General features: G+C 37.0%; 1 protein-coding gene across 2 annotated transcripts in view; it reads right to left on the bottom strand.

Annotated features, from left to right (window-relative positions):
- Nucleotides 1-694: 694 nt before the first annotated feature.
- fkbp16 (FKBP prolyl isomerase 16) overlaps nucleotides 695-26,106 on the bottom strand; it is a 76,081-nt gene continuing 50,669 nt past the window's right edge. The window contains exons 4-9 of one of the 2 annotated variants that reach the window (XM_007254478.4): nucleotides 20,597-20,814; nucleotides 16,398-16,576; nucleotides 13,140-13,217; nucleotides 9,855-9,884; nucleotides 1,673-1,810; nucleotides 695-1,542 (exon numbers count right to left, since the gene is read on the bottom strand). In XM_007254478.4, coding sequence (XP_007254540.2) covers nucleotides 1,456-1,542; nucleotides 1,673-1,810; nucleotides 9,855-9,884; nucleotides 13,140-13,217; nucleotides 16,398-16,576; nucleotides 20,597-20,814 — 730 coding nt within the window. In that variant the 3' untranslated portion in view covers nucleotides 695-1,455. The remainder of the gene's footprint in view (nucleotides 1,543-1,672; nucleotides 1,811-9,854; nucleotides 9,885-13,139; nucleotides 13,218-16,397; nucleotides 16,577-20,596; nucleotides 20,815-26,106) is intronic. The other variant, XM_007254479.4, reaches the window with a different exon arrangement.

Genomic DNA, 26,106 nt, shown 5'->3' with positions numbered 1-26,106 from the left:
TTGACCTTCTTAAAAACGATATTTTTTCTTTATAAAACAATATGTGACCATTTGGGACAATGGTATAACCTAATTTTAAAAAATCATGTTTAATGAAAACTTGAGAGCCATAGTGAATTTTGTTGAAAGTGAAATTATTCTAGTAGCTGTAAATACATCAAATTATCACCTAATTCTCAGGAATCAGCAGGGAAGTTGTTTAGTGACATATCACAGCTGAAGGCTCATCTTGACATCACTAAACATCTCCTCACTGGTTCCTGAAGGACCTTTTGCAATACAGATCCTGTAATACAAATGTGATATAGACAGATCAGTCAGATGGGTAGAGTTAAAGAAGAGTCTTAAAGAAGAGTTTTGCTGGCCTGACAGTAGCTGCCCATACTGACATCACTACAAAGTAATGAGAATTCTCCCAATAAACCTCTAGTCTGGAAATTTGTCTTGTAAAAAAGCCTATTTTAACCCCTATAACAGTTATTGCCTCAATTAAAAGTGTTGTTAGCATTATTAACATATTTAATGACTGAATGGAAAAATGCTAAGTCCATAAAACAAATGTTTCTTGCAATGTTTATGTATCAGTTTACTTTTTTCTGCACAAACAGTACTGTGCAAAAGTTGCTTAAACCATTTTTCTGGACGGTAAATGTGTTTTTGCTTGTATACATATAAAACACACAAATGCAGTGGAAACGAACAAACAGAAATTTTAATGTTATACTTATTATTTCCCAGACAGGGATTAAACCTAGTCTTGGACTACACTCCTGTAAATGGAATTTGGTAAATGGTTTAGTTTAGTTAACACACTGACACACAAAATGACTAATGCTGTATTAATATTATTTGTAACTTGTTCTATTTAAGCAACATTATTAAAAAAAATGAACATTTTCTTAATCACTGTGATTCTCCACTGATCTGTAATAGGGGGAATAGCACTCCTACTGCGCTATGTATCTTTGGTTCGCAGGAAAACGCTCACAACAACTGCAAAATTGTCTAAGTGTAATGCTGTATAACCTGAGTCATATTTCTGCAAAATCCTAAACTATTACTCAACCACATCAGTTCACATGGTTCTTTCACCTCAGATGCCGGTTTCTGTATCTCTGAGCTTGTCCAGAAATGCATGTGTAAAGCGTGTTCTTTAGTGGTGTATAAGGAGAACAGGAGCAAGAAATACAAATTTTCTGAGCAAATAAACTGTTACGGCCCAGTTTAGATCTTTTTAGTACACTTTTCTCAAGCAACAAAAGACTTTTGCACAGTACTGAGCATTTTGCTATGCATAAAAACCAGTGGTTGTCAATACTGGAGTCAAGCTGGGGTAGATATTTAAACAGCTCTCTGCACTTATGCTTTTAATCTTCTCTATTCTGGTCGCAGTATAGTTGAGTAGTTTAGTTTACGGGTTGGTGTTTGCTTCCACGTGAGAAAAAAAAAAGAAAGTTAGTTTCTTGCAGTCAGGACCACTGAGGTGACTAAACTGCCCAAGGCCACCACCAGAGCACCAAGCAGAAGCTTCCAAGACATGCCCTGAAACAACAGAAACCCACAGCAGAAATTAAGGAAAGACAGATGAAGAGTTCCACACTGTTTGGCAGGCTTTCCTGCTCCCAACAACACTTCCCTTTTCTTCTCAAGTCATTGGCAGCCATTCACTTACAGGGGGCTTCTTTTTGGAGGGTTTGAGGAAGGGTGCTATGTTCTCCCCGAGCAGCTCTGCAGATTTTGGATTCCACTTCTGCATCTCAGTGACTCCTGCTTGTCTTTTGACCAGCTTGGACAGTTCAGCATGTATGGCCTGCAGAGCAAAAAAAAAAAAAAATCTAAATCAGTGTGTGCTTGTAGTTTTTCTAACCCCCTGCAGATGGCAGTGCTGGACAGGTTGTATGTTATTCTTCAGGACAGGATTTCACTGTTCAGCAGTTGCTGCTCAGTGGTTGGCAGGATGCCTGAGAGCCTGATTGTGAAACTCTTTGGCAGCAGAAAAAGTGCTGAGTGCTGACAGACAGGGTGATCTAGGCATTCCTAAATGATAGCTAAATGTGCATCACTGATGCTTGCCACCTTCTGAGCACTTTATCTAAAGTACTTCTTCCTACTGCCTGCTGTAATTATTTAAAGAACAATTTCTATTTTGTGGTTTTATGTGTTAAACAGTTAAACAGTATTTATGGCCTATTATAGTATGAAAAAAACAGGGAAATATTAGACCCACCAGTCCAATCTGTTATTGTTAAATAACTCAAATCTTTTAAAAATGAACAAAGTTGACAGAAAAAAAATTGCATTCAAATATGTTTTATAGAAGATTTACTCAATATCACTAAAATGCCTTCAACATTTTTTACAGAAGTATTAAGACTAGAAGTTGACCAGATCTAACTCCTTTCCACATGTCTCCCATCAAATGAAGTGACATAATTGAGTGCAGACTTTATGCAGTTTTATAACAGAAGTAACAGATTTGACAAGAACATGGGGCCAGGCAAAAATATAATTTAATGACAAAAATGATATATTCTACAGAAAAGTAGAAAAAAATACTTTACGTAATGTATTACATTCAATAAATTTTCATTATTTAAAAAACAATATCTGCATAGTAAATTAATACTTAAAGTCACTATTATATATATATATATATATATATATATATATATATATATATATATATATATATATATATATATTATTATTATTTATTTTTTTTAACCAACTAGAATATGTTTTTGATTTTAGATCACTAAGTTCATCAGCCTTAGAAACCAAAAGTAGCAGCACCCCCAAACAACAGTATTTTGGTTTGTTTAAGTTGTTTTAAGTTACTACATATTTTTTTATTAATATAATATTATCCAGTAATAATAAAATGAAAAATAAAGATAAAGGTCCTGTACTGTACTAGTTTCTGTATTAAATGTGTCTAAAATGTATATCAAACATTATTAATAGCGGAATATAAATGTTATTATTATTTTTATTATTCAAAAATGTATTGTTAAAAAATTACCTGCAGTTCATAAATGATTTTTTTTAAATAAATAGAACATAAATTGCTTGGAGTTTTTTTTACACTCTGGTTTTTACCTGGTATCTATCACTGACACGGCTTATTTAATAAAGAACACAAATTACTATGTAAAATACATGGTAAATCACGCCAGTCACGAGAGTGGAGACTGACCACAAGGAGTTTGCATGCAACTTGTGCATTGCACAAGTGGAGTTTGCATGCAAGATATAAGCTGGAATCAACAGGACACCAATACTAATATGATTATTATGATAGTGTTGTAGTTATATTGCACTGTACTGTACACGACTAGCTTAGCAATATTTCTTCTTAATGGTATAGTGTTTGAAGTAGTGTGTATGGGAGCAGACACAAAAAATATATTTTATTGCTATGCAAGTGATCTGCACTGGTGTGAAACCCTAACCAGAAATGTTCACTGTCTTTTCATGATCTGCAATAAAGTGATTTGTTAGTTTTTTTCATTACCACAACACTTCAACACACCTAATACAATGCAAAGTCAGGACTAGAGAATTCGTAGTGGCCATGCCACTTTTTAGTGTTCATATTTGGAAAATGGAACTGATGGAGTACAATGGAGCTCATAAAAACAATTCAAGTTAACAAATAAATAGTTAAAAGTATTACAAACTCATTCATAAAAAATAAAAAAAAAAGATAAATATCAGATGTGTGGACACACTGTGGTAAAGAGAACTGGCAAAAACTTCAATATAGATAAATGTATCTATAATTAGTGCTCAAACCCATCTAATAACTTATCATAATTAAACTTAACTCTTCTTCTTTAAAACATTCGTTAGTTTTGTTGTTTATTACTATCCCTTTTACATTTATTCTCTTTACATTCTTTATATTTGCTCTTTTTGAAGAATATAAACATCAATAAATAAACATCTCATCATTGCAACTGGTTGACGTTCTATTGGGGAACTGGGAGGGCAAAGATGCTTTTTAATTTTGTTATGGCCTTAGACCAGTTCATAACACATAAATATTGTTTATGTGCATGATGATTATGACACTCAAATGCTTATGAATGTTATTATGTGTTTTAAGAATGAGAATAAACCATATTGAATAAAGCCTGTAGTCTAAGTTACCTGAGTAAAATCATATAATTTTGGTTATCTAACTTATCTTTGATTTATACAATCAGTATAACTTCTTATCCAGATTGTTTCATAACATTCATATTTCATTTCCTTGCCCCACATGAAAAAGAAAAAAAAAAAAACGGCCGTTTTAATGCTTTCTTGTTATCTCTCATCTCTCAGTTTGTGATTGTACGGCTCACACGGGTGGGCCATTGCAGTGGCAAATTTAAATGAAAGAGTTTACACTGTATATTTATATTTCCCCTTTCCTGTATTTATTCCCTTAATGAAATCCAGTACGTTTAGCCCTGGTGATCAGGGGTCATGGACCTGCGACGTGTCTGTGGAGATCTCCTGCACTTCAACAAAAAGGTCATTCTTGCTCCACTGCACTGTAACTTAACTTTCATTCAAAAATATACAATATTTTACAACACAATATTAAGCAAAACATTTTCTTAATATTGTAGAACATCATTTTCAACATGCCCTCTTCTCTTTATTTCTCTTCCACATGCTTCTTAATATTTTCCAAAAAAAAAAAAAAAAAAAAAAAAAAATATATATATATATATATATATATATATATATATATATATATATATATATATATATATATATATATATATATATATATATATATCCAGAGAAAGAAAGAGAGATTGAGCCACCTCATGGTCTGAAAGGTTTAACACACGTATGGGTCAATCTAAAAAAATCCCCTTTTGTGTCACAGAATAGTTTATATAGCTTATATTTCATACAAACACTTTGTAACATCACATTTTTAGATTTACTCTAAAAAACACTTTATCACAAATATAAAGAACATTTTAAGCCTCACTTTTTAAAGCACTTTTGTTCATTTTATACAGTTTCTTTAATGTGAGGGTTGAGTCTGCTGTACTGATTGGTTAAGTTATAGGAATAATTATTGTAAGTCGTTAAATAATACAATTTGTCTTTAAAAATTATATCTTTTTAAAGTTTTGAAAAAGTTTATTTTATCGCTTTAGACTTTTAACTTATTAATTTTGCTATTTTAATAAAAAAATGTCCAAGAATTCCTTGTTTCCACCCTGGACATCACCTGTTCCCAGGGCTTCTCTCAGGCTGGCGTTTTAGCCAATTGAGGATAAAGACCACCAGACTATAGAGAAACTTTTTCCCCACACGCCATCACACTCACAAACAGATACACACTACAGCACAATATTCTGAACACAGTCTATTACACACATATATGGCTATTACACATAATCCATTTCTCGGATGCCCTCTGCTCTCATTTAGTGACTCTTCTGTTCTCCATATTTTTGGGCCGTATATAACTTAGTCTCCACTACATCCTTTACTACTGTACTCAGCACTTTACTTCAAATATACAACTCTGTTTACAAGTGTGTGTGTTTGTGTGAATGTGTATGTGTATGGGATGTCTAGGATGGGTATCTGTTACCCTGAAATCTTGTCTTGTTATCAGTTATCGTGCACTGTGAGCTACTGTTATCAAACACAAATTCTGTGTAATTGCAAGCATACTTTTCCAATGAAGTCAGATTCTGATTGTGATTTTGATCTGATTCTGTACACCCTATAATCTTGGGATAACCATCCCATTAAAAAAGTAACATTTTATGTTAGTAACATTACAACCTTCACACTGTTTTAGTTTCAAGAGGCTGATGTTAAGTCATGAAGATCTGCTGCATGTTTAGCAATAATATTAATTTCACTTAATATGCTTCAATGTTTTTTCTCCATACTTAGCTGAGTTAAAGCTTAGGCTGTCTTTTGTGGTGAAATATCAATACCAAGGTAATTAAAATAATTGTAGAAATAATGCAAATGCATGTTTGAAACAAAAAAAAAGGTCACCATGAACAACTCTAGATCAAACATGTTTTCATCTAATGCTAATTTTCACTAAAACTGTCCATTTAAACAGCTCTGGAAAAAATAAGAGACCACTTAAAAATGATGAGTTTCTTTGATTTTGCCAAATTGAAAACCTCTGAAATATAATCAAGAGGAAGGTGGATGATCACAAACCATTAGACTAAGCTGAATTGCTAGAATTTTTGCACCAGGAGTGGCATAAATTGATCCAAAAGCAGTGTGAAAGAGTGGTGGAGGAGAACATGCCAAGGTGCATGAAAATTGTGATTTAAAAAACAGGGTTATTCCACCAAATATTGATTTCTGAACTCTTAAAACTTTATGAATATGAACTTGTTTTGTTTGCATTATATATTTCTTTGCATCTTTTTTTTGTCATTTCAGCCATTTCTCATTTTCTGCAAATAAATGCTCTAAATGCCATTTTTTATTTACAATTTGGGAGAAATGTTATCCGTAGTTTATAGAATAAAACAACAATGTTCATTTTACTCAAACATATACCTATAAATAGCAAAATAAAAAAAAAACTGATTCAGAAACTGAACAGAAACTTATTTTTTTCCAGAGCTGTATATAGTGAAAATGGAAATTCTGATTTATGATTTAAATATGAAAAAGCAAAGTATTCTGATAATGACACAGTATTCTGTTAATGGCTTGAATGGCATTGTTTTATTTTTCATTTTTACCGTTTACATAGTGATCAAAACACTTGGTACATCGTACTATATATTTGGCTCTCAATAAAAGGACCAGTGACCACAGTGTGACACAATCCACATACTTAAGAACCTGGTAAATGCTTTTATAATCCAGGCCCAAATCCTATCCAGCTCCTAAGGTTTCTGGGCACTTGTCTTGTACAGTATATTGTGAATATAAGTGAATAATGATAATGTTTAAAGCTGTAAATGACTGGGTCAGTCCGCTCTTGTTTAACACTGAGCTTGAGTTTAATAGCTCTGCAAATAAGGAGTTTTCTAATGTGCTGCCAAAGAGCAAGCTCATTTGAGCTGATAGTGTGCTATTGCACCTAATGCATGCAATAATTCTTGTTGTGGTGCAATTATGCTGTCTGCAGACTGAACCGTCTTCACCTGTTGACTTTGATGTTGGATTTTGTCATGATAGCTGATGTTAACATTTTTTTCCCCCTCTTTGCTGGCAGATGGAGCTTGGCTTGCTCACGAGCCGCCGCAAAACGCATTGAAGTGGGCAAGAGCTGGATTCCGAATCCATGTTTCAATAAAATCATTTCACGGGCATGGATTTCAGAATCAGCCAGTTTAATCAGGAACACACTGTAAACATATGGGCTCCTTCAAAACAAGCTGCAAGTGCAGAATACAATAACAGCAGCAGTGCACTGTGTGTGTTTTCTCATCCCTAGACGCTCTCTCCCTCTCTTTCTCTCTCTCTCTCTCTCATACTCTCTCTCTATTTCTCTCTCAAGGGAAAGTTTCCCTTTTTTCTCGTGCCATCCAAACAAAGCTGCCATTAGAGCAACAGCAGATATTTTCAGTTTTGTCTAGACATGGTTCACTCGCCACCACAGTAACTGTGTGGAGTGGGTCAAAGTGCGATGGGGGGGAACTGTGGCCACCCAACACTCTGAAGGCCTTTTAAAGTTCATTTGCTTAAATGAGCTTGCTGTTTGGTGGCACTTTTAATAAAGGACCTGGCATGAGAAAGATGTTGAGACGAGAAGATTCCACAAGCATATTAAGTGCTTCACGGATATTTTAAAGCGTCTGCACTAACAGAGTCTAAATGGTGTGTTGAGAGGCATTGCCAAGGGCATTTTTTTTAAGTAACTCTCCCTCGCTACTTCACTACTAGATCAAAAATTAAATGAATAAATAAAAAGCTGGACCTGTCAGGCACTGTCAAGGCCCCGCATCATCCTGTTCACACTGCATGCTGGGGTCCGCTGTGGTCATTTCAACTTTGAAGAGGTGCAGCATTGATCTCCCCCCTTTGGCTGCTCCATAATAAAGTGTGGGAGTGTGTGTATGCGTAATGGCTCCAGACAGGCTCTAATCTCTGTGGCTGCACCGAGGATTTGGCAGGCTGTGCAATCCACAGAGGCATGACAGGACAGGTTTCAGGCCTGCCAGTAGCAACTGCAGGGGTAATTTAACACAAGCCTCTATTATTCCCTATCATCTCATTGTAACGATATGCAAATAGTGCTCGAGTCTACATGTGAAAGTACACCTTTGCTTTATTATTTTATTATTATTATTATTATTATTATTATTATTATTATTATTTATTATTATGGAGAAAGACATGTACAGTATTCATGTTTGAGCTGAGGCCCCAGTGTGTGAAATCCAAGGGAATTGTTGCTGTCTGAGATATATCTCATCTGCAGTGTTTAACTGTGTTGTAAACAAGTAAACGAGTTGCCCGGATATGAGAAATTACAGAGAGTCCACTAAGCAGTTCTATTCCGACTATAAGGACTTTTAGATGTTAGATTTTACAGTGCTGTGAAAAAGTATATTTTTCAACTTTTTTATCTTTTGTTTATGTAATAATCAGAAATATGAACTGTATTTTTCATACTATAAGGTGCAATTAAAATGCTTTAATTTTCCCAAAAGTCAGTGCGCATTTTAATCTGGTGTGCTTTATGTATACATTTTACATGTCAGGTTATAAGTGCAGCGGTATACAGGAGTTTCAGTTTAGCTATCCAGCAGTATTAGCATTAGCCAGTCAGCTGTTCAGAGGTGAGTATAACCGGCCTGTAGCCTGTTTCTAACCCCAGCTAGCATTTCTGGAGCATTATAAGCATTACCCGCTAAGTGCTAACCATTCGGCCATTCAAAGGTAAGTATTATCGGCCTGTAGCCTGTTTCTAAGCACAGCTAGCATTACTGGAGCATCATTAGCCTGTCAGCCTGTGGTCTGCTGCTAGCACTGCTGCAGCAGTATTAGCATTACCCGCTAAGTGCTAGCCATTTGGCTGTTCATAGGTGAGTATTATCAGCCTGTAGTCAACTTCTAACCACGTCTAGTGCTGCTGCAGCAACATTAGCATTATCCGCTAAGCGCTAGCCATTGGGCTGTTCAGAGGTGGGTATTATTGGCCTGTAGTCTGCTGCTAACCCTGGTTAGCACTGCAGGAGCAGCGTTAGTATTACCTGCTAACCGTGCTGTCCATTTGGCCGTTCAGAGGTGAGTATTATCGGCCTGTAGTCTGCTGCTAACTCTGGCTAGCACTGCTGGAGCAGTATTAGCATTACCTGCTAAAGCGCTAGCCATTCAGCCGTTCAGAGGTGAGTATTATCGGCCTGTAGTCTGCTGCTAACCCTGGTTAGCACTGCTGGAGCAACGTTAGTATTACCTGCTAACCGTGCTGTCATTTGGCCGATCAGAGATGAGTATTATCGGCCTGTAGTCTGCTTCTAACCCTGGCTAGCACTGCTTGAGCAGTATTAGCATTACCTGCTAAAGCGCTAGCCATTTGGCCGTTCAGAGGTGGGTTTTATCAGCCTATAGCCTGCTGCTAACCCCAGCCAGCACTGCTGGAGCAGCATTAGCATTACTCTCTAACCATGCTGTCCATTTGGCCGTTCAGAGGTGAGCGTTTTACTCACCTCAAGGGAAACATGGCGACACCCCTGTTCCTAACAAGTGCCACTTAAAATGTGCCTTATTTTCCGGTGCGCCTTATAGTGTGGAAAATACGATATGTCAAAAAAGCAAAAAACAAAATAAATATTTTTTTTTTACAGCACTGTAAATGAATGTTTAACATGTTTGACACTTAAAAGGGACTAAATATTTGTACATACCTGTCTATGGAATGATGTCGTGAGGTAGGCCTGCGCGACATAAATATATATACACAATGCATTCAGAAAGTCTTCTCTTTATACTCTTTATATTTAGGGTAGAGATATACTTGCTGTTAAGTACACACTTGTATATGCATAGGGCCTGTCCTGAGCCTGTCTGAAGCACTTTAGAAATTAAAGCAATGTTTACGCAAGGAGCAGTACACACACACAACCACTAGGGGCAGTGCAGCACTCAGCAGCTCCTCTAAATGATGAAAAGTTTTGAGGAGCAGCTGTATGATGTATCCTTGCTGCTGGACAGTGACGAATGTACTTGTTAGAACTGCTGGCGAGAGATCAGCATTGTTTTAAAAGTGGATGTGGAAAAGTGGAAATTGACATGGAAAGGAGTCCAGTGAACAATGCTTGAGAAATGATGTGTGAACGGATGGCCAAACAGCAAGTATATCTCTAGCCTTACACATTTTATGTTGCAGCTTTGAGCTAAAATAAAATATATATTTATGTATAAAATTCTGCATTAAATACCCACAATGACAAATTTTGCAATGTATTAAAATGAAACAACACAAATGTTGCATGAAGGTAAATAATCTCTAATTAAACTAAGACTCTTTACTGTGATGCTATGTCAGTTGAAATTTAGCTCTGGGGCCTCCTATTTCTCTTGATTTTGGACATTTCTACACCTTTATTGAATTTCACCTTTGATTTCCACCTTTGAAATTCACCCCTATCTGTCTTTATAACACAGCTCACAGTGCATATCAAAGCAAAAAACATTGATCTTGAAAAGACTACAAAAACAGCTGCTATGAAAGTTTCCAAAAGCACAGTGACCTCCATAATTCTTAAAAGAAAGAAGTTTGGAAGAACAACCAGCACTCTTCCTAGAGCTGCTGCCCCACAAAATAACTATATAGTGGAGAAAACTATATAGGCCAGAGGAAAACCTAGACTGTTTGAAGGACAGCGAAACAAACAAAACAAAAAAATAATAAAAAAAAAAAATTAATTAATTATATAAGAAACGGGTGTCCTATTCTTTCTGGAATGGCAGATGGACACCCATAGATGAACATTTATTAAGATAAAGTACAGGCCAAAAGTTTGGACACACCCTCTCATTCATTGTGTTTTGTTTTTTTTGAATGAACACATGTGGAGTTAAGAGCTGGCCTCCACAGTCACCAGACCTGAACCCAATCCAGATGGTTTGGGGTGAGCTGGACCACAGAGTGAAGGCAAAGGAGCAACACATGCTAAACACCTCTGGGAACTCCTTCCTTCAAGACTGTTGGAAAACCATTTAAGGTGACCACCTCTTGAAGCTCATTGAGAGAATGATGCCAAGAGTGTGCAAAGCAGTAATCAGAGCAAAGGGTGGCTATTTTGAAGAACCTAGAATATAGTTTTTTTTTTATTTCACCTTTTTTTTGTTCATAAGTACATAACTCCACATGTGTTCATTCATAGTTTTGATGCCTTTAGTGAGAATCTACAATGTAAATAGTTATGAAAATAAAGAAAATGCATTGAAAAAGAGAATTGTCCAAACTTTTACATTATCATTTTTTTAGATGTAGAGGCAGATCATCATAATTTATTGCAGGAAGTGTCACCCTAGCGAGCACTTTATCATTTTTCCCCTTATAAGAAGGACCAAAAATATGGCAGAACATTTGTCTCTTTTTTGTGACTATAGAGGTCACATCAGTAATGCTTTTTCAACCATAGGAGCACCGGAGACAGTGGGTACACCCCCTGCTCCCCCTTGGGTGCACTGTCTGGCTAAACTCAAATATACAAAATCCTGTATACAGAAGGAATAAACATCCAGAAAGTCAACCTTCACTGAAGGACTGTACCAATCTAGGCTTTAAGACTGAGAGAAACAAGAAACAAGCTACTGCATTCATTTTGAGTTTTATAAAAAAATAAAAATATTAGTAAACCATTATTATGTCACAGAACATGTTTTTAGAACATTCCTGGAACATTATTCCTATAAAGTTGCAGGCTAACTTTTCTGGAATATTTTAAGGTGTTGCTAAAATAATTTTATAATATCCTCTGTTATTTTTGGAAAGTAAGAGATAACTTCAGTTTCTGAATCAGTTTCTCTGATTTTGCTATTTATAGGTATACAGGTGTATATATTATAGGTATATATTTAAGTAAAATGAACATTGTTGTTTTACTCCAAAAACTAAGGACAATATTTCTCCCAAATTCTCCAAATAAAAATATTGATATTTATAGCATTTATTTGCAGAAAATGAGAAATGACAGAAATAACAAAAAAGATGCAGAGCTTTCAGACCTTAAATAATGCAAAGAAAACAAGTTCATATTCATAAAGTTTTAAGAGTTCAAAAATCAACATTTGGTGGAATAACACTGGTTTTTAATAACAGTTTTCATGCATCTTGGCATGTTCTCCTCCACCAGTCTTACACACTGCTTTTGGATAACTTTATGCTACTCCTGGTGCAAAAATTCAAGCTGTTCAGCTTGGTTTGATGGTTTGTGATCATCCATCTTCCTCTTGATTATATTCCAGAGGTTTTCAATTTGGTAAAATCAAAGAAACTCATCATTTTTAAGTGGTCTCTTATGTTTTCCAAGTTTCTGCTTGATAGTTATTAAATATCTGATTTTGTTAACCATTAAAACTCCCCTTAAGTCCTCGGTGTTCTCTTTGCCATATTGTTGATCATCCCTTTTAAAAGCATCTTCATCAAGTTACATGTCAATCATCATCATCTACAGCACATCTCATTATTGCCCTATTAGTTGTTCAGGATCACTGGTAGACTTTGGTTATCATTAGAAATGGGAAAGGTTTACTAAATGTTCTTCCACTTGCTTTTTTATTCACTGTTAGCTGTGTTAACATTTTTTAGGCAACTTATTTTATCAGTCAGTGCACAGACGTCGAAGTTGGAGAATTTGAATTCTGACAGCACTTGGAACTCTCGCTTGTATCGTGAAGAGTGAATGGGTTCACTTACTACACTAATGCTTACTGCATGTTGAAAATAGCTCCTGCTAATGAAAGTTTGATGTAAACACAATCATTAATATTTCACCAGATGAGCTCCCAGGAATAATTAAAGGGCACTTACAGAATGATAGGTATCTGACATAGAATTTAGACAGTAACATAGAGATCTTCTCATTAGAGCAGACCTCTAATGCCTGAGCCAGGAATAGATCATAGGGTGGGCCATATTAGCTATTAGGGTTCAGAAGTAAGAAGAGGACAGGAGTTCTCACCTTAGTAGACGGCTCCAGTTTTAAAGCCTTCTTCAGGGTCTCCATGGCTTCCTCGTAATCACCCTTGTCTGACAGAAGCTGCAAACAGAGGTCAATGTTCCGTATTAGTAATACTGTTTTTTATTTATTGAACTGGCTGTAAATCTACTTACTGTTTTTTATCATCAACTCAAGAAAAGTTAGCCTAGGACCTGGATACAGAATATATCTGCTGAAGTGTGTCCTTGAACCTTTTTTTACATTTTGTTACATTACAACCACAAACTTAAATGTATTTTATAGAGATTTTAAGCACTTTGCATTAAGTCCAGAAAGTTTAACATCGGTTTTATCTGACCACAGCATTTTCTTCCACATGTTTGCTGTGTTCCTTTGTGGCTTGTGGAAAACTGTAACCTACACTTCTTATGTCTTTCTTTCAACAGTGGTTTTCTTCTTGACACTCTTACATAAAGGCCATATTTGTAAAGTGCATTACTTATAGTTGTTCTGTGGACAGATTCTCCCACCTGAGCTGTGGATCTCTGCAGCTCCTCCAGAGTGACCATGGGCCTCTCAGCTGCTTCTCCTTGCACGATCTGTCAATTTGGGTGGACTATAACCATGTCTTGGTATTTTTTTTTCTATTTATGGATGATGGATTGAACAGTGCTCCTTGGGATGCTCAAAGCTTGATATATATTTTTATAGACTTTTTATAGATTTTAAACTTCCATAACTTTATCTCTGACCTGTCTGTTGAGTTCCTTGGTGTTTATTATGCTGATTGTTCACTAGTGTCCTCCAACAAACCACTGAGGCCTTCTCAGAACAGCTGTATTTATACTAAGACTAAATTACACACAGCTGGCCTCTATTAACCAATAAAGTGACTTCTGAAGCCAACTGATTGCACTGAATTTTATTTAGGGGTTTCAGAGTTAAGGGGGCTGAATACTGAATACTCACACTTTTCAGATTTTTATTTGATTACAAATAAAAAAAAAACATTTATAATTTTTGTTACACTTTACAATTATGTGCTACTTTGTGTTGGTTTAACACTTAAAATCTTGATGAAATACATTTAAGTTTGTGGTTGTAAAGTGATAAAATGTGAAAAAGTGCAAGGGGTATGAATACATTTGCACGCCACTGTAGGTATCTTAAGCATCTAAGAAAAGGGTGGAATGAGGGTCAGCTCCATCCGCTCTCCACAGTATTATACTGTATGTAGAATATAAAAGATAATTGCTTGGCAATCTGGAAAGATGAAACATCCAATTCTAGTCTTTCTCTACACTGCACTGAGTCAGCACACTTCATTAACCCGTAAGTGCATATCTGGGGCTGTTAGTGAACCATTAGATCACCCAACGCTTTAAAGAGTCAGATTACTAATGACTGCTGTAGGATGTGGGGAATTATCTGATTCACTGTAAGCTATGATACTGTAATTCCAATACAGCTGGTATTGGTAAACAGATAATGTGGCAGGAGAGATAATGGCCTTGTCCCATTTCTCATTTGTAGTCCTACCCCTTGCTGAAACTGAAGTGGATGAAATTACTTTCCCTTTAAAAATAGGACAACCCTTTAAAAAACTCATATTTTGCTGAACTAAACACTGAAATTTTTATTTAGCTAATTGCTATATTCTTGTAAATGGGCATTTACCAGTTAACTGATTATTACAGTTATTTATCAAGCTAACTAACTGTGCCATTTGAGGATGAGGTTGATGGAGCTTATGAAAGGGAAAGGTTAAAATACGCAGATTTCGTGGCTGAGGAAAGGAGCGTGGGTGGGAGACATGTTAGACTAGTCATGTCTGTGTTTTGTTGGATTTTGGGTTCAGAAGCTGTGTGCTGAAGGCAGGGATGAACAAAATGTTGGACGTAGCTGAGAGTAGCTGTCAGAAGTAGCTGAAAAGTTACAATGACTAACAGACACTCACATTTTTAGTCCAGTAAGTGATAGGGGAGAGGGAGGGCCAAAAGAGAGACCAGTTGATAGCTGTGGCAAACCTGGGGACTGCACTCCAGTGACATCCCAGTGAACAGGCTAACACTTAGGGCCCTATTTTAGCGATCTATAGCGCACCACTTCATATAATTTCATATCGTGCAGCTGGATTTAGGGTGTGTCCGTGTCTTTGGGCACAAAAAATATGCAAAACCTAAAAAACTAATTCTCTTAATTAATCATGGGTGTGTTTTGGGTGTAACGTAAAATAAACCAATTATTGTGCCATTTGTCATTCTCTTTAAGAGGCAGGTATGCTCTGACTTTGGCGTGTTTGTATCTTAACAGCACGACGCTTTGTGAGCGTCTCAGCAGAGGATTCTGACCTGTCCGTTCACGCTGTGAAGGTACGACAGAAGCTCAATTAAGGGAACAGAAATGTTACTTTCTTTTTTTTATCTGTTTATTGTTAAAAAGTTAAAACCTAAGTTAAAACCCGAGTTAAAAGTCGGGTTTGGGCTCTGCAGCACGTCCTACAGGAATGAACTCTGATGATTGACTGTTGTCTGGATTCATTTCAGTCAGTGGCGCACCTGTTTTTCGTCACCAATATAGCAACACACCTCACTTCCAGACCATCATGCCCATCAATGTAGATTAATGAACTTTTTTAATGCCACAGGCACAAGGAGTGAAAATAAACTGTTGAGGGGTGTAAGATAGCAAAGAGCATCGCAACATGCCTTGCGCAGGGTGTATGATATGGCCCTTAGAGTGCTTGGTCCAGATCTTTCAACCAAAATACAGAAATACCAGGTGTGAAAGGTGCTGCAAACCATAATATGGACCAAAGTTTGGTCCAAAATATAGAGCTGGTCCAGTATCCAGCCACCGTTTTTTAATTTGTTTGCAGTGTAAAAACACTTTTTAAAATTATTTGGACTATTAGTCCTATTATAAGTCATTGATGCAGGCTATTATTACGCATCAAACAATAGAAGATGTAAAAGTTGTATTGGTGTTATGCTAAAATCTGACTGCATTTGTCAGTAATAGGTATGCAACTGTAGAGCTGCAACAGATTATATGTCATTTCTGTATCTACTGTAACTGTAGATTAACCCTTATTTATAAATTGATATAAAAGCATTCTGAAGGTAATCTGCACACAAATGAAGGCTGACTGTTGCAGGCTTGCAGAATTCAGCACAAAACCTGGAAAGGCAACTCGCCAAATTGACAACACCCCGTCATCCAACCCACACCCCTCTACAAACCAATGTCCAGTATGTCCAGCCAAAACCTGACCCTCACCTTCCCTTTCCTGAAGAGTGCTTTCACATTGTTGGGGTCGAGGAAAAGCACATCCTGACTGGTGTGCAGCGCCTCGCTGTACTGCTCCAGCTTCAGCTGCGCCGCCGCCAGGTTGTTCAGACACTTCACCCGGTAATCATTCACCTCCTCCTCTTCCTCCGGCGCGCAGACTCGGCCGTCTGAGAACACACACAAATAGCCACCTCTCATCTATTGTTATGCGTGACACCAGCCAGCCCTGCTCCAGGTCTAATCAACAAACCTCCCAGACTACTGAGCATGTGCACAACAAAAGTAGCTTTATTCAAACCTGCAGTAAAACCATTACAGTACATCTGGAACTGACACCTTTTCCTTTGTAGCTTCAGCCTGAGCTCGAATTTCTTAGTGGGGATCAGTAGAGCTTCCTCATTAACAGACATATGGGGCCAAGCAAGAGGAAGTATTATGTAAAGTCCTCCATGTCAGAAGTATTTAACTATCATTAATACTAAAGGCCAGACAGGGGATTAACATTTTAATTACAGGTGGTCTTTCTGAACATGCACTATTTCTTAATGGATTCACTTGGCCCACAATTGAATTTACAATGGGGACACCTTCTCATACAAATGTTTTTTCATTTTTATTTTTTTTTCCTACATTGTAAATGAACAGTCATCCAGACTATGAAGGAAAACATAAGTACACTGATGGTTGATGGTTGCATAAAGTTTTTCACAGTGTATAATATTGTTGTTACAGGAAAACTTTCCCAAATGTCAACCTTTTAGGAGAAGAGAAAACATCTTAACTGGAAGTTATTGTAAAAAGAGTTTATTCCAAGTCATTATGGAGCATTTCTATTGGTCCATTCATCGTGAAACTTTAATACAACGTAAAGCACAACTTCCAGATGTCCTTTTTGCCTAATTGGTGCAATTATATAATTTATACTGTTTACAATTTTAATTATAAAACTATAAATAAAATGAAGGATTTGTTTAATTTTTTTTCTTTTAATATCTTTGATGAGACAAATGTCATTAAAATTTATTTTATTATTATTGTTATTATTATTATTATTATTATTATTATTATTATTATAGTCAGTAATTGCAGATAATTAATGCACATAACAGTGCAGTGAACAACTTTGTTTCTTCATGACGAAAATATTACCAATAAATATTTCTGGTAAAAAAAAATGAACCAGAACATTTTGCACAGTGGGAAAACTTTACTTAACATGGTTCTCTTCACACCCTGGTATAGTGATAAAATCTAACGTAACACACTTTTTTGTACATCTTATCAGAAACCTATAGATCATTGTTATCCAATCACAAAGAAATGACATCAGTAAGTTTGTGGGGAATAAATCCTATAGCAATGCAGTCTTCCGGATTAAATTACTAAATTAATGAGACCACTTATCCAATGAATGTTTCAAGATTAGATTTGACATGATAATTTTATCAGGATAGAACTTATTTGGGGCTGGGGGAGTATTTTACCCTTGAGGACAAACGTAACCCAAAATAACTGTGGCATTTATTTTGCTTTAATATTGTGACTGAAAGTAAGCATCAGAACAGAACCTCATCCAAAGAAAATAGATATTTTAACCTAAGGGAGAGAAAATAGATATTTTGTTTTACGTGTGTGTGTGTGTGTGTGTGAGCGAGTGTGTGTGGTCATTTTCAGCGTGCGCCGCGAAACGGCACCCTGCACTTCACTCTCTCATTACTGTCAAATGTTCCTCTTGAGGTCGAAGCGGCTTCCCTGGCAATTACCATGATTAAGGAGGTGGAAATAACATGTAGATTTCTTACGTTTGATTAGCCCAAGCTTTAATAAGAGCATTACTCACATCTTGCGGACGTGACTGAGCACTCAGATGACACCATTACTGTTCAGATGTGCTAACAGACTGTCTGGCCTTGACGGCGTTTGGGTGTTAAATACAGTAAATTTGATCTCCTGTATCTAAAAATATAGTTATAAGGAAAACAGTGAAATATTTGAAAACACAAGCTCTGATGAAACTGAAGAAAAATATTTTGTGTTTATGAGTTCATTCTACTTCATTCATAAACTGACATGAGCCTGTCTTGTGCTAAGGAAGTGATACTGACTCAGAGATGAGCACACACAGCTATTGTAAGAGTGCTGTGAAAATGATTCATTCTTTAAATCTGAAAAATTATTCTTGCCATCCTAACAATTCCATTTTTTATATATGACACATATGACAGTCAAGTCATAACTGTATGACGACCTCCTTGTTTCTACACTCACTTACAACTTATCAGCTTAACTGATCATATAATAGCATTTTGTAGTTTTAATAATTAGCAATACTTCTGAAACACTGACCATAATTAGTGCTACAAAATCTAGTATAAAGCCATCCCCAAACTGTACAGTTATCTCAGAAAACATCAACTGAGTATGTGTCCAAACACACTTGATTATTTAGTGTATTATACAGGGGTTGGACAACAAAACTGAAATGCCTGTCATTTTAGTGTGGAACGTTTCATGGCTAAATTGGAGCAGCCTGGTGGCCGATCTTCATTAATTGCACATTGCACCAGTAAGATCAGAGTATGAAGGTTCAATTAGCAGGGTAAGAGCACAGTTTTGCTCAAAATATTGCAATGCACACAACATTATGGGTGACATATCAGAGTTCAAAAGAGGACAAATTGGTGGTGCACGTCTTGCTGGCCCATCTGTGACCAAGACAGTAAGACTTTGTGATGTATCAAGAGCCACGCTATCCAGGGTAATGTCAGCATACCACCAAGAAGGACCAACCACATCCAACAGGATTAACTGTGGACGCTGCAAGAGGAAGGTGTCTGAAAGGGTTGTTCTGGTATACAGAACAGAAATAAACACAGCAACACAGGCAATAAGGTGTTACACACAGGCTGATTTGCATGTTATTCACCAAATAGAAACCAGATTTCAATCCAACTAATCAACGACAATTTTGACTATTAAGGGTGTAAATCATGGAATTAGATTTGATTCTGTATGTGGGTACACACTCCTCAGTTTCTCATGTTTAATGGTTTTGCACTAGTTAACTCATATTGGTGTTATGATAATAACAAAATCATCTCAATCCAATATTCTATAAATTCCCTTTATATCTCATTTAAGCTTCTAAGTCATGTTTTTGCAATCCTCAATCACCTTTTCTTCTCTCTTTTGACTCTCTTACAATATGGACCAATCCTATTTCTAATTTATACGCCTATTTATACTCTTTGTTTTATAGTGTAACCTTTCCCCTTGGAACAGAGTTACAAGAATAGGGACAACCCTTCAAGACCCTGCTGGGCTGATGGGATAGCAGTGGAGCACTATAGTTCAGCAACCTAGCTGATGGTTAACTAGTAAACGTTAGGGCATCGTATGTCATATGCAGACTTTGCTGTCTGTTGCACCATTTAAGGTGCGATGGGGAAGTTGGCTACCATATTAGCTACTAATATGTTAAGCTGGTCAACAAGCTTTAACAGCCAAACCAGGTTGAGTTGGCCTGGCCAGAAGTGTTATTCAGCAGGGTAAATATCATGTTATATACTGTAGAATGTATTGTTTAATGTCGAAAAGTCGTAAAGTAGAGCTGGGCGATTAATCGATTTTATCGATGAATTCGAATTTACAGTTGAGGACGATGTGTTTTTATGAAAATCGATTTTCTCTGAGTTGTAATTTTCACCACCGAAGCTCCCCTGTGGGCTCCCGTAGTTCAGAGTGAGCTTAGCCCCTCCCTCCCGTGCGCACCCCACCACCCCCCGCCCCTCCCTCCGTCCCCCACACACACACACACACAACGGCGGAGCTTAAGAGCAACTAGCTCCGTGATCTGGAGTTGGTTTGGATCATCTCACTTTATATAACACTGGCACTTATTTAAAATCTTTGTTTTGCAAGTCAAGCCCAATGGGGAAAAGTCTTTTCTTAATAGCATATTAAATTGTACTTGTTTTTTATTTTGTTTTAGATAGATAAAACTTGTTTTTAACCATTTCTTTATCATCTGTAGTTTGATTTTTAGTAGGGGGAAAAAAATTGATTAAAATCGAAAATCGGATAACAAAAAAAAAATCGAAGATTTTTATTTTGGGCCATATCGACCCGCTCTATCGTAAAGCATCATAATATGTTTACTAGCTACATTACCAGCGTAAAAAAGTTACCGTGTGTTTGTGTGGTCAGCACATCCAGGGCCATGCAGTAGGCCTGCGCTGCCATGCTGTACTCCTCTCTCTGAAAGCAGAAGTTCCCTCGCTCTCGTTTCTGATTGCCGATGCGGATCCGGTCAGAAATGGGCAGAGACAGAGGGTCCGGTTTGTCTCTGATTTCCACAAGCTGTAGCTGGTAGAGGATGGGAGTCCAGGGCGGTATGTCAGGATCTCTGCAGATAACACACACACACACACACACACACACAAACACACACACTAGACATTAGCCTTACTGGAGATATTCACATGGCCTCAGTCCACAACTATCTCTTCTCTGCATCTCCTCATTATGGTCTCTGTAGGCTGTTCTTGAGAAATGTTGTCAGACATGGTTTTTGCACCGCTAGCTCCTCCGCCAGCCCCGGAGACTCAGTAAATATATCTGTGCTGCTTCAAACAACACATGCTTTATTTTTGTTATCTGCCAATATAAACCCTCTTTTAATCTGTGGGTGTGTTTATTATTGCAAACTGTAGTTATTTTAGCAGGAGATTTGCAGGGAACATATGTTAGTGTTTGTGCGGTTTGCATGCTGTATGCGGGTTATTGGCTGTTTGTAATACAGGGGTTGGACAATGAAACTAATTGAAACACCTGGTTTTAGACCACAATAATTTATTGTGGCGACGGACAGTTCTGGTGGAAACAGGAGAGTTGAGGTGCACATTAAATTCTGCCGTGATTTGAGCAGCCGTGGTTTTATGTTTTTTTGGATACAATCCGGGTTAGCACCCGAACATCCCTGTCAGACAGCTTCCTCTTGCGTCCACAGTTAATCCTGTTGGATGTGGTTCATCCTTTTTGGTGGTATGCTGACATTACCCTGGATACACTAAAATGACAGGTATTTCAGTTTCATTGTCCAACCCCTGTACATTTCTATTTGTTATATAGTATTTAGTAGAAATGCATGTACTGTATCACTTACTGATCAAAATCACCTTAGTCACGCTTAGCCTAAATGTTAGTCACAAATCAGTATCAGAATTTATTTGGTTCTCAAAACTTTAAAACCCTCAGATTTTTAATTCTTTTGACTATTGATTTATTCTTGTTTTATTTTTTTTTATTTTCTTACATGCATGTTTCCACCGTGGCACAGCAAGCGGAATGAAAAAAATAACATTTGATGAAAACTTGTTTGACATAGAGTTGCAAACACACTGCAAAAAAAATCTATTGGCCAAAACTAGAGAAATTTTATATAAATTAAAATTTACACACATGGACAAAATTGTTGGTACCCCTCGATTAATGAAAGAAAAACCCACAATGGTCACAGAAATAGCTTAAATCTGACAAAAATAATAATAAATAAAAATTTATGGAAATGAACAAATTTTAAAAATCCGACACTGATTTTGAACCGTGGTTTAACAGAATTATTTTAAAACATAAACTCAATAAACAGGCCTGGACAAAAATAATGGTACCCTTGAAAACAATGTAACCAAAGGGACATGTTAAATCAAAGTGTGTCCAGTAATTCATTTAAGGTAATTTAAGGTGTATTTCTGGATGAATTCCTGTAGTACTACCATCGAGCGATAAAGAAAAGAGTGGAATGAGGAGGTGGAATGGCCGGGTCAGACTGTTCTTCGGAGAAAGTACTGCCATTTCCAAATCCTCACAAAGTACAAACTCTGGACAGAACAAAACAACTGTAGCACAATAAATCACCTGTAATCCACTGCTCTCCATCACTGGCGGTATTGGAGTAGCTGAACTCTTATTGTGAACCCTGGCCGGCAGCCTGTTGCTTGTTTGAAGGGAATGAGCTTGCGTGCGCTGCATGTGTGTGTGTGTGTGTGTGCGTGCGTGTGTGCTGTCCTCACTTCGCCCAGCTCTGAACTCGGTTGTTGGCACGGCCTTCATAAGAAGACCATCTGCTCTGGCAGGATGTTTCTAGTGTGTTAGGATAGAACTGAGCCTCCCAGTGAGCAGAGGAGTCACTGATACACTTCTAATCTCAACACTTTAACCTAAAGGACACTAATATCAATGAAAACAACAAGGTGCAGGTAAACATCATACAAATAAAGTGCACTCAGATGTCTGTCTTTTTTTTTATAGAAATGGTTATTCTTTCACTTACACCGCAAAAAAAAAACATTTGCAAAAATTTGCCAAAATGTTAGTCAATTGATTAATATATGTATAGATTAAGCACAAACATTTCGAAACCTTTAAAAACGCTTTTATTGTGGTAATTTCCGCCTCTGCAACTGTGTTATAGGTGTGGAAGATGTGTCTGTGTATTTTGGTATGCAGACTTATCACAATATGCAGATCAGTCAATTAATAATACCGCCCCCCCGTAACATCCAACCATCTGGGTCTCACCGCTATCAGAGGCTCACTGCTGCTGTTGCAGCTCAGCCAATCAGCTCTCCCTCCTGCCCTGCCTCTAAACCCATACATCACCCAGTGCCCCTTACATTTTTAAGCCTTTTTCAAATTTGGTGGGTGGAGTCAGTGAAGTTAAGACAGAACACCTTGATAGATGATGTTCTGTGCTTTTTTTGAGTTTAAATGACTTAAAATAAGGTGAAGAATTTAAGTAAGGCTGATTAAATGATTAAAATCATTATTCCTAAAATAAGCAAAATAATCTTTCACTTACAATGCTTAATAAGAAAAAAAAAATTTATCAGAGAAAAAAAGATTTATTGCTTTGGAACCTTCTTTTTTGCAGTGTAGGGATGGCATGCCAGACAAATTCAATATAAAAAAAAATATATGTTATGGAAAATGTTTTTTGGAAAAATATTAAAATTTTGACAATGTTGCACAGACGTTGTGATTGATGCCTAAAGAACGGGACAATGCTGAGGTAAGTTCACAGAGGTCATTCTTTCATTTTGTAGCTAATATAGCTGCTAGTTGTGCTGCCCATATGATGTTCTGCTTTCTGGATGATTGAGGCCAAACTCCCTATAGACTTAAAATTATAATAAATACAGAAAAAAGCATGACTTAAGTTAAAAAAATATATAATTAGTGCTGTAAAAAAATAACATAAAGGCGACATATTATATGTCCTGTTACACAATTTAGAACAGGTCTATGGGCACCACAAAACATGTTTATGACATTCTTTTTACAAAATCACTCTCACATAAAGAGATTTTACCAGCTTTTTTCTTGCCAGTTTTAAGGGCTCTTTCATTTTTATGCAAACAAGATGTTTTCGCTGAGTGTTTACCCCACGTTAGAGGCAAAACACAAACAAGTTATTTTGTGCTTAACTGTGATAGAAGCAAAAAAATCCATTATCTTCTATATTACCACAGGCCCACCTTGACTCGCCACAGATTCCTCCATCAAACAAAGTCTGCTAGCTAATCCTGCTGTGTAATGTCCGAGGTTTTCAACCAAAATGATCGAAATGGCAGATCTTTAACTGATCTAGTAGGTGGGGCTTAGGTTGACGAGTGAGGGGTGGTGCCAGGGTTGTTCTATGCATGTTCATAAAAGCATAAAATTCCTGACAGAAAAACACTTTTAACTGATATATGATGTCATATGATGATTAGATAGCAATGTAAACACACCATCACTACTGCTGAGTTCAGAAGGTAGATTACTTTTTATTAATGCTAAAATATGGATGATTTTATGCTATAAAAAATAGATTGATATACATATTTTACAATAGGTGGGTTGAGATTTGAGGTAGAGGCAGTTTGCTAAATAGAAGCTATTTATCCTACTTCGCTTTTGTTCGCTATTCCAAGAGGTACAGATGCTCAGGGAATGCCGCTAACACTCAGTCTTGCTACAAATACCAGTGCAATCACTTTCATCCTCTCCATCAGGAGTGCTGAGGATTGACTGTGATTGATTGTTCAATACATCATTTCTTCAGGCCTTTCTCACACCTCTATGAGCATCAATATGTCTGACAATACCGCTTGGTCACGGCAGCAATGACAAAACAGCTCCCTGCATAAGCAGCGCAGTGCTGTATGACTGATGATGTGCACGACTCATTTCCAGAGCACTTACAGGCGTCCACGAGGCCACATAGCAGCCACTGATCTAATGGCCTGCTTCTAAAGGCTGGAACGGTGTTTGAGTCACAGTGTGGTCACAGAGAACTGGACTGCTATTGTCGCAGTCTTGCTGTTGTATGAATAAAGTGTGTGAAAGGTGGGTCTGAAACAGTGTGCGGGAACACAGCAGGTAATATTGCTTTGATAGAACGTTTCCAACAGGTCCAGACATCAACACAAACTGAAATCTGACACTGTCTGACAGTGCTCTGTTGCCTGATCTCAAACCAGTCATGCTGATTAAATATCTAACAACACAAACAGTATAGGAGAACCTGAGCAGATTCCACCATGTGTGAAAAGCAAAGGAAGCCCATCAATGATAGCATTATATCGTGATGTCATAATGAAATGAATTTGAAAGCACCCATTGTGATGTCATAATGGCCATTGTAATACTACCATATTGTGATGGCATAACGGCCATTTTGAAAGCAGCCATTGTGATAATAGAATGACCTTTATAATGTTGTGATGGCATTTCATTGTGGTGATGTCTTGACAGCACTCAATTGTGATGTCATAACAGACACTGTGATGTCATAATAGCCACTAGGAGGTCATAACGGCCATTATCATGGGACTCTATTGTTATGGTGCCAATTGTGAGGTCAAAATGACCATTGTGAGGTCAAAATGGACAATAAAATGTGACTCAATTGTTATGGCACCCATTCTAATGTAATAATGATCACTTTGATGTCATAATTGACATTAAAATGTTACTCCAATGCTATGGCACCCATTGTGATGTCACCTTAACCATTGTGATGTTGTGATGTTACTCCATTGAAGTGATTGTCAGGACTCCATGTTATTGTCATAATGGCCATTGTGAAGTAATAATAGCCACTGAGATGTCATAATGGACATTAAATTGGGACTTCAAAGCTATGATACCCATTGTCATATTGTCATATTAGCCACTGTGATATCATAATGGCCACTGTCATGCCATTTTGTTGTAATATCATACTGGCAATTGTGATATTGTGTCATATTGGCCATTGCAATGAAACTCCATTGTGATTTAATTGGAATTTTAATTGTTGTAATTGTGCTATTTTTTGCAACTTTTGTATTTTCTATTCTTATTCTGCACGTTTACTACAGTAAAGCTCTGTGCCTTTCACAGGTGTCTACAGGCAGCATATACTGTAGATATGTGTTGAGTCATGCTGTATGTCAGCAAAATCTAGATTAAACTTCATTTAAAGCAGCGCTCAGTCTGTCCCACAGTCTCTGCTGTAGAAGCCATGCATGCTTGTTTGTACAGCTGCACTGATCTCAGTACAGCCTGTGGTCCTGCTGCTGTAAATTGGAGTCTTAATATCAAAGTCAGCTGGAGAGCCGAGGTCTGAGGGCTATCCCAAGCCGTTCTAAATGAAACTGGATACGGTACAGCT

This window comes from Astyanax mexicanus, chromosome 9 (assembly GCF_023375975.1).
Source record: "Astyanax mexicanus isolate ESR-SI-001 chromosome 9, AstMex3_surface, whole genome shotgun sequence".
In the NCBI taxonomy this organism is placed as follows: Eukaryota; Metazoa; Chordata; class Actinopteri; order Characiformes; family Acestrorhamphidae; genus Astyanax; species Astyanax mexicanus.
The sequence above is the reverse complement of the archived record's forward strand: the minus strand, read 5'-3'. Positions and strand labels throughout refer to the sequence as shown.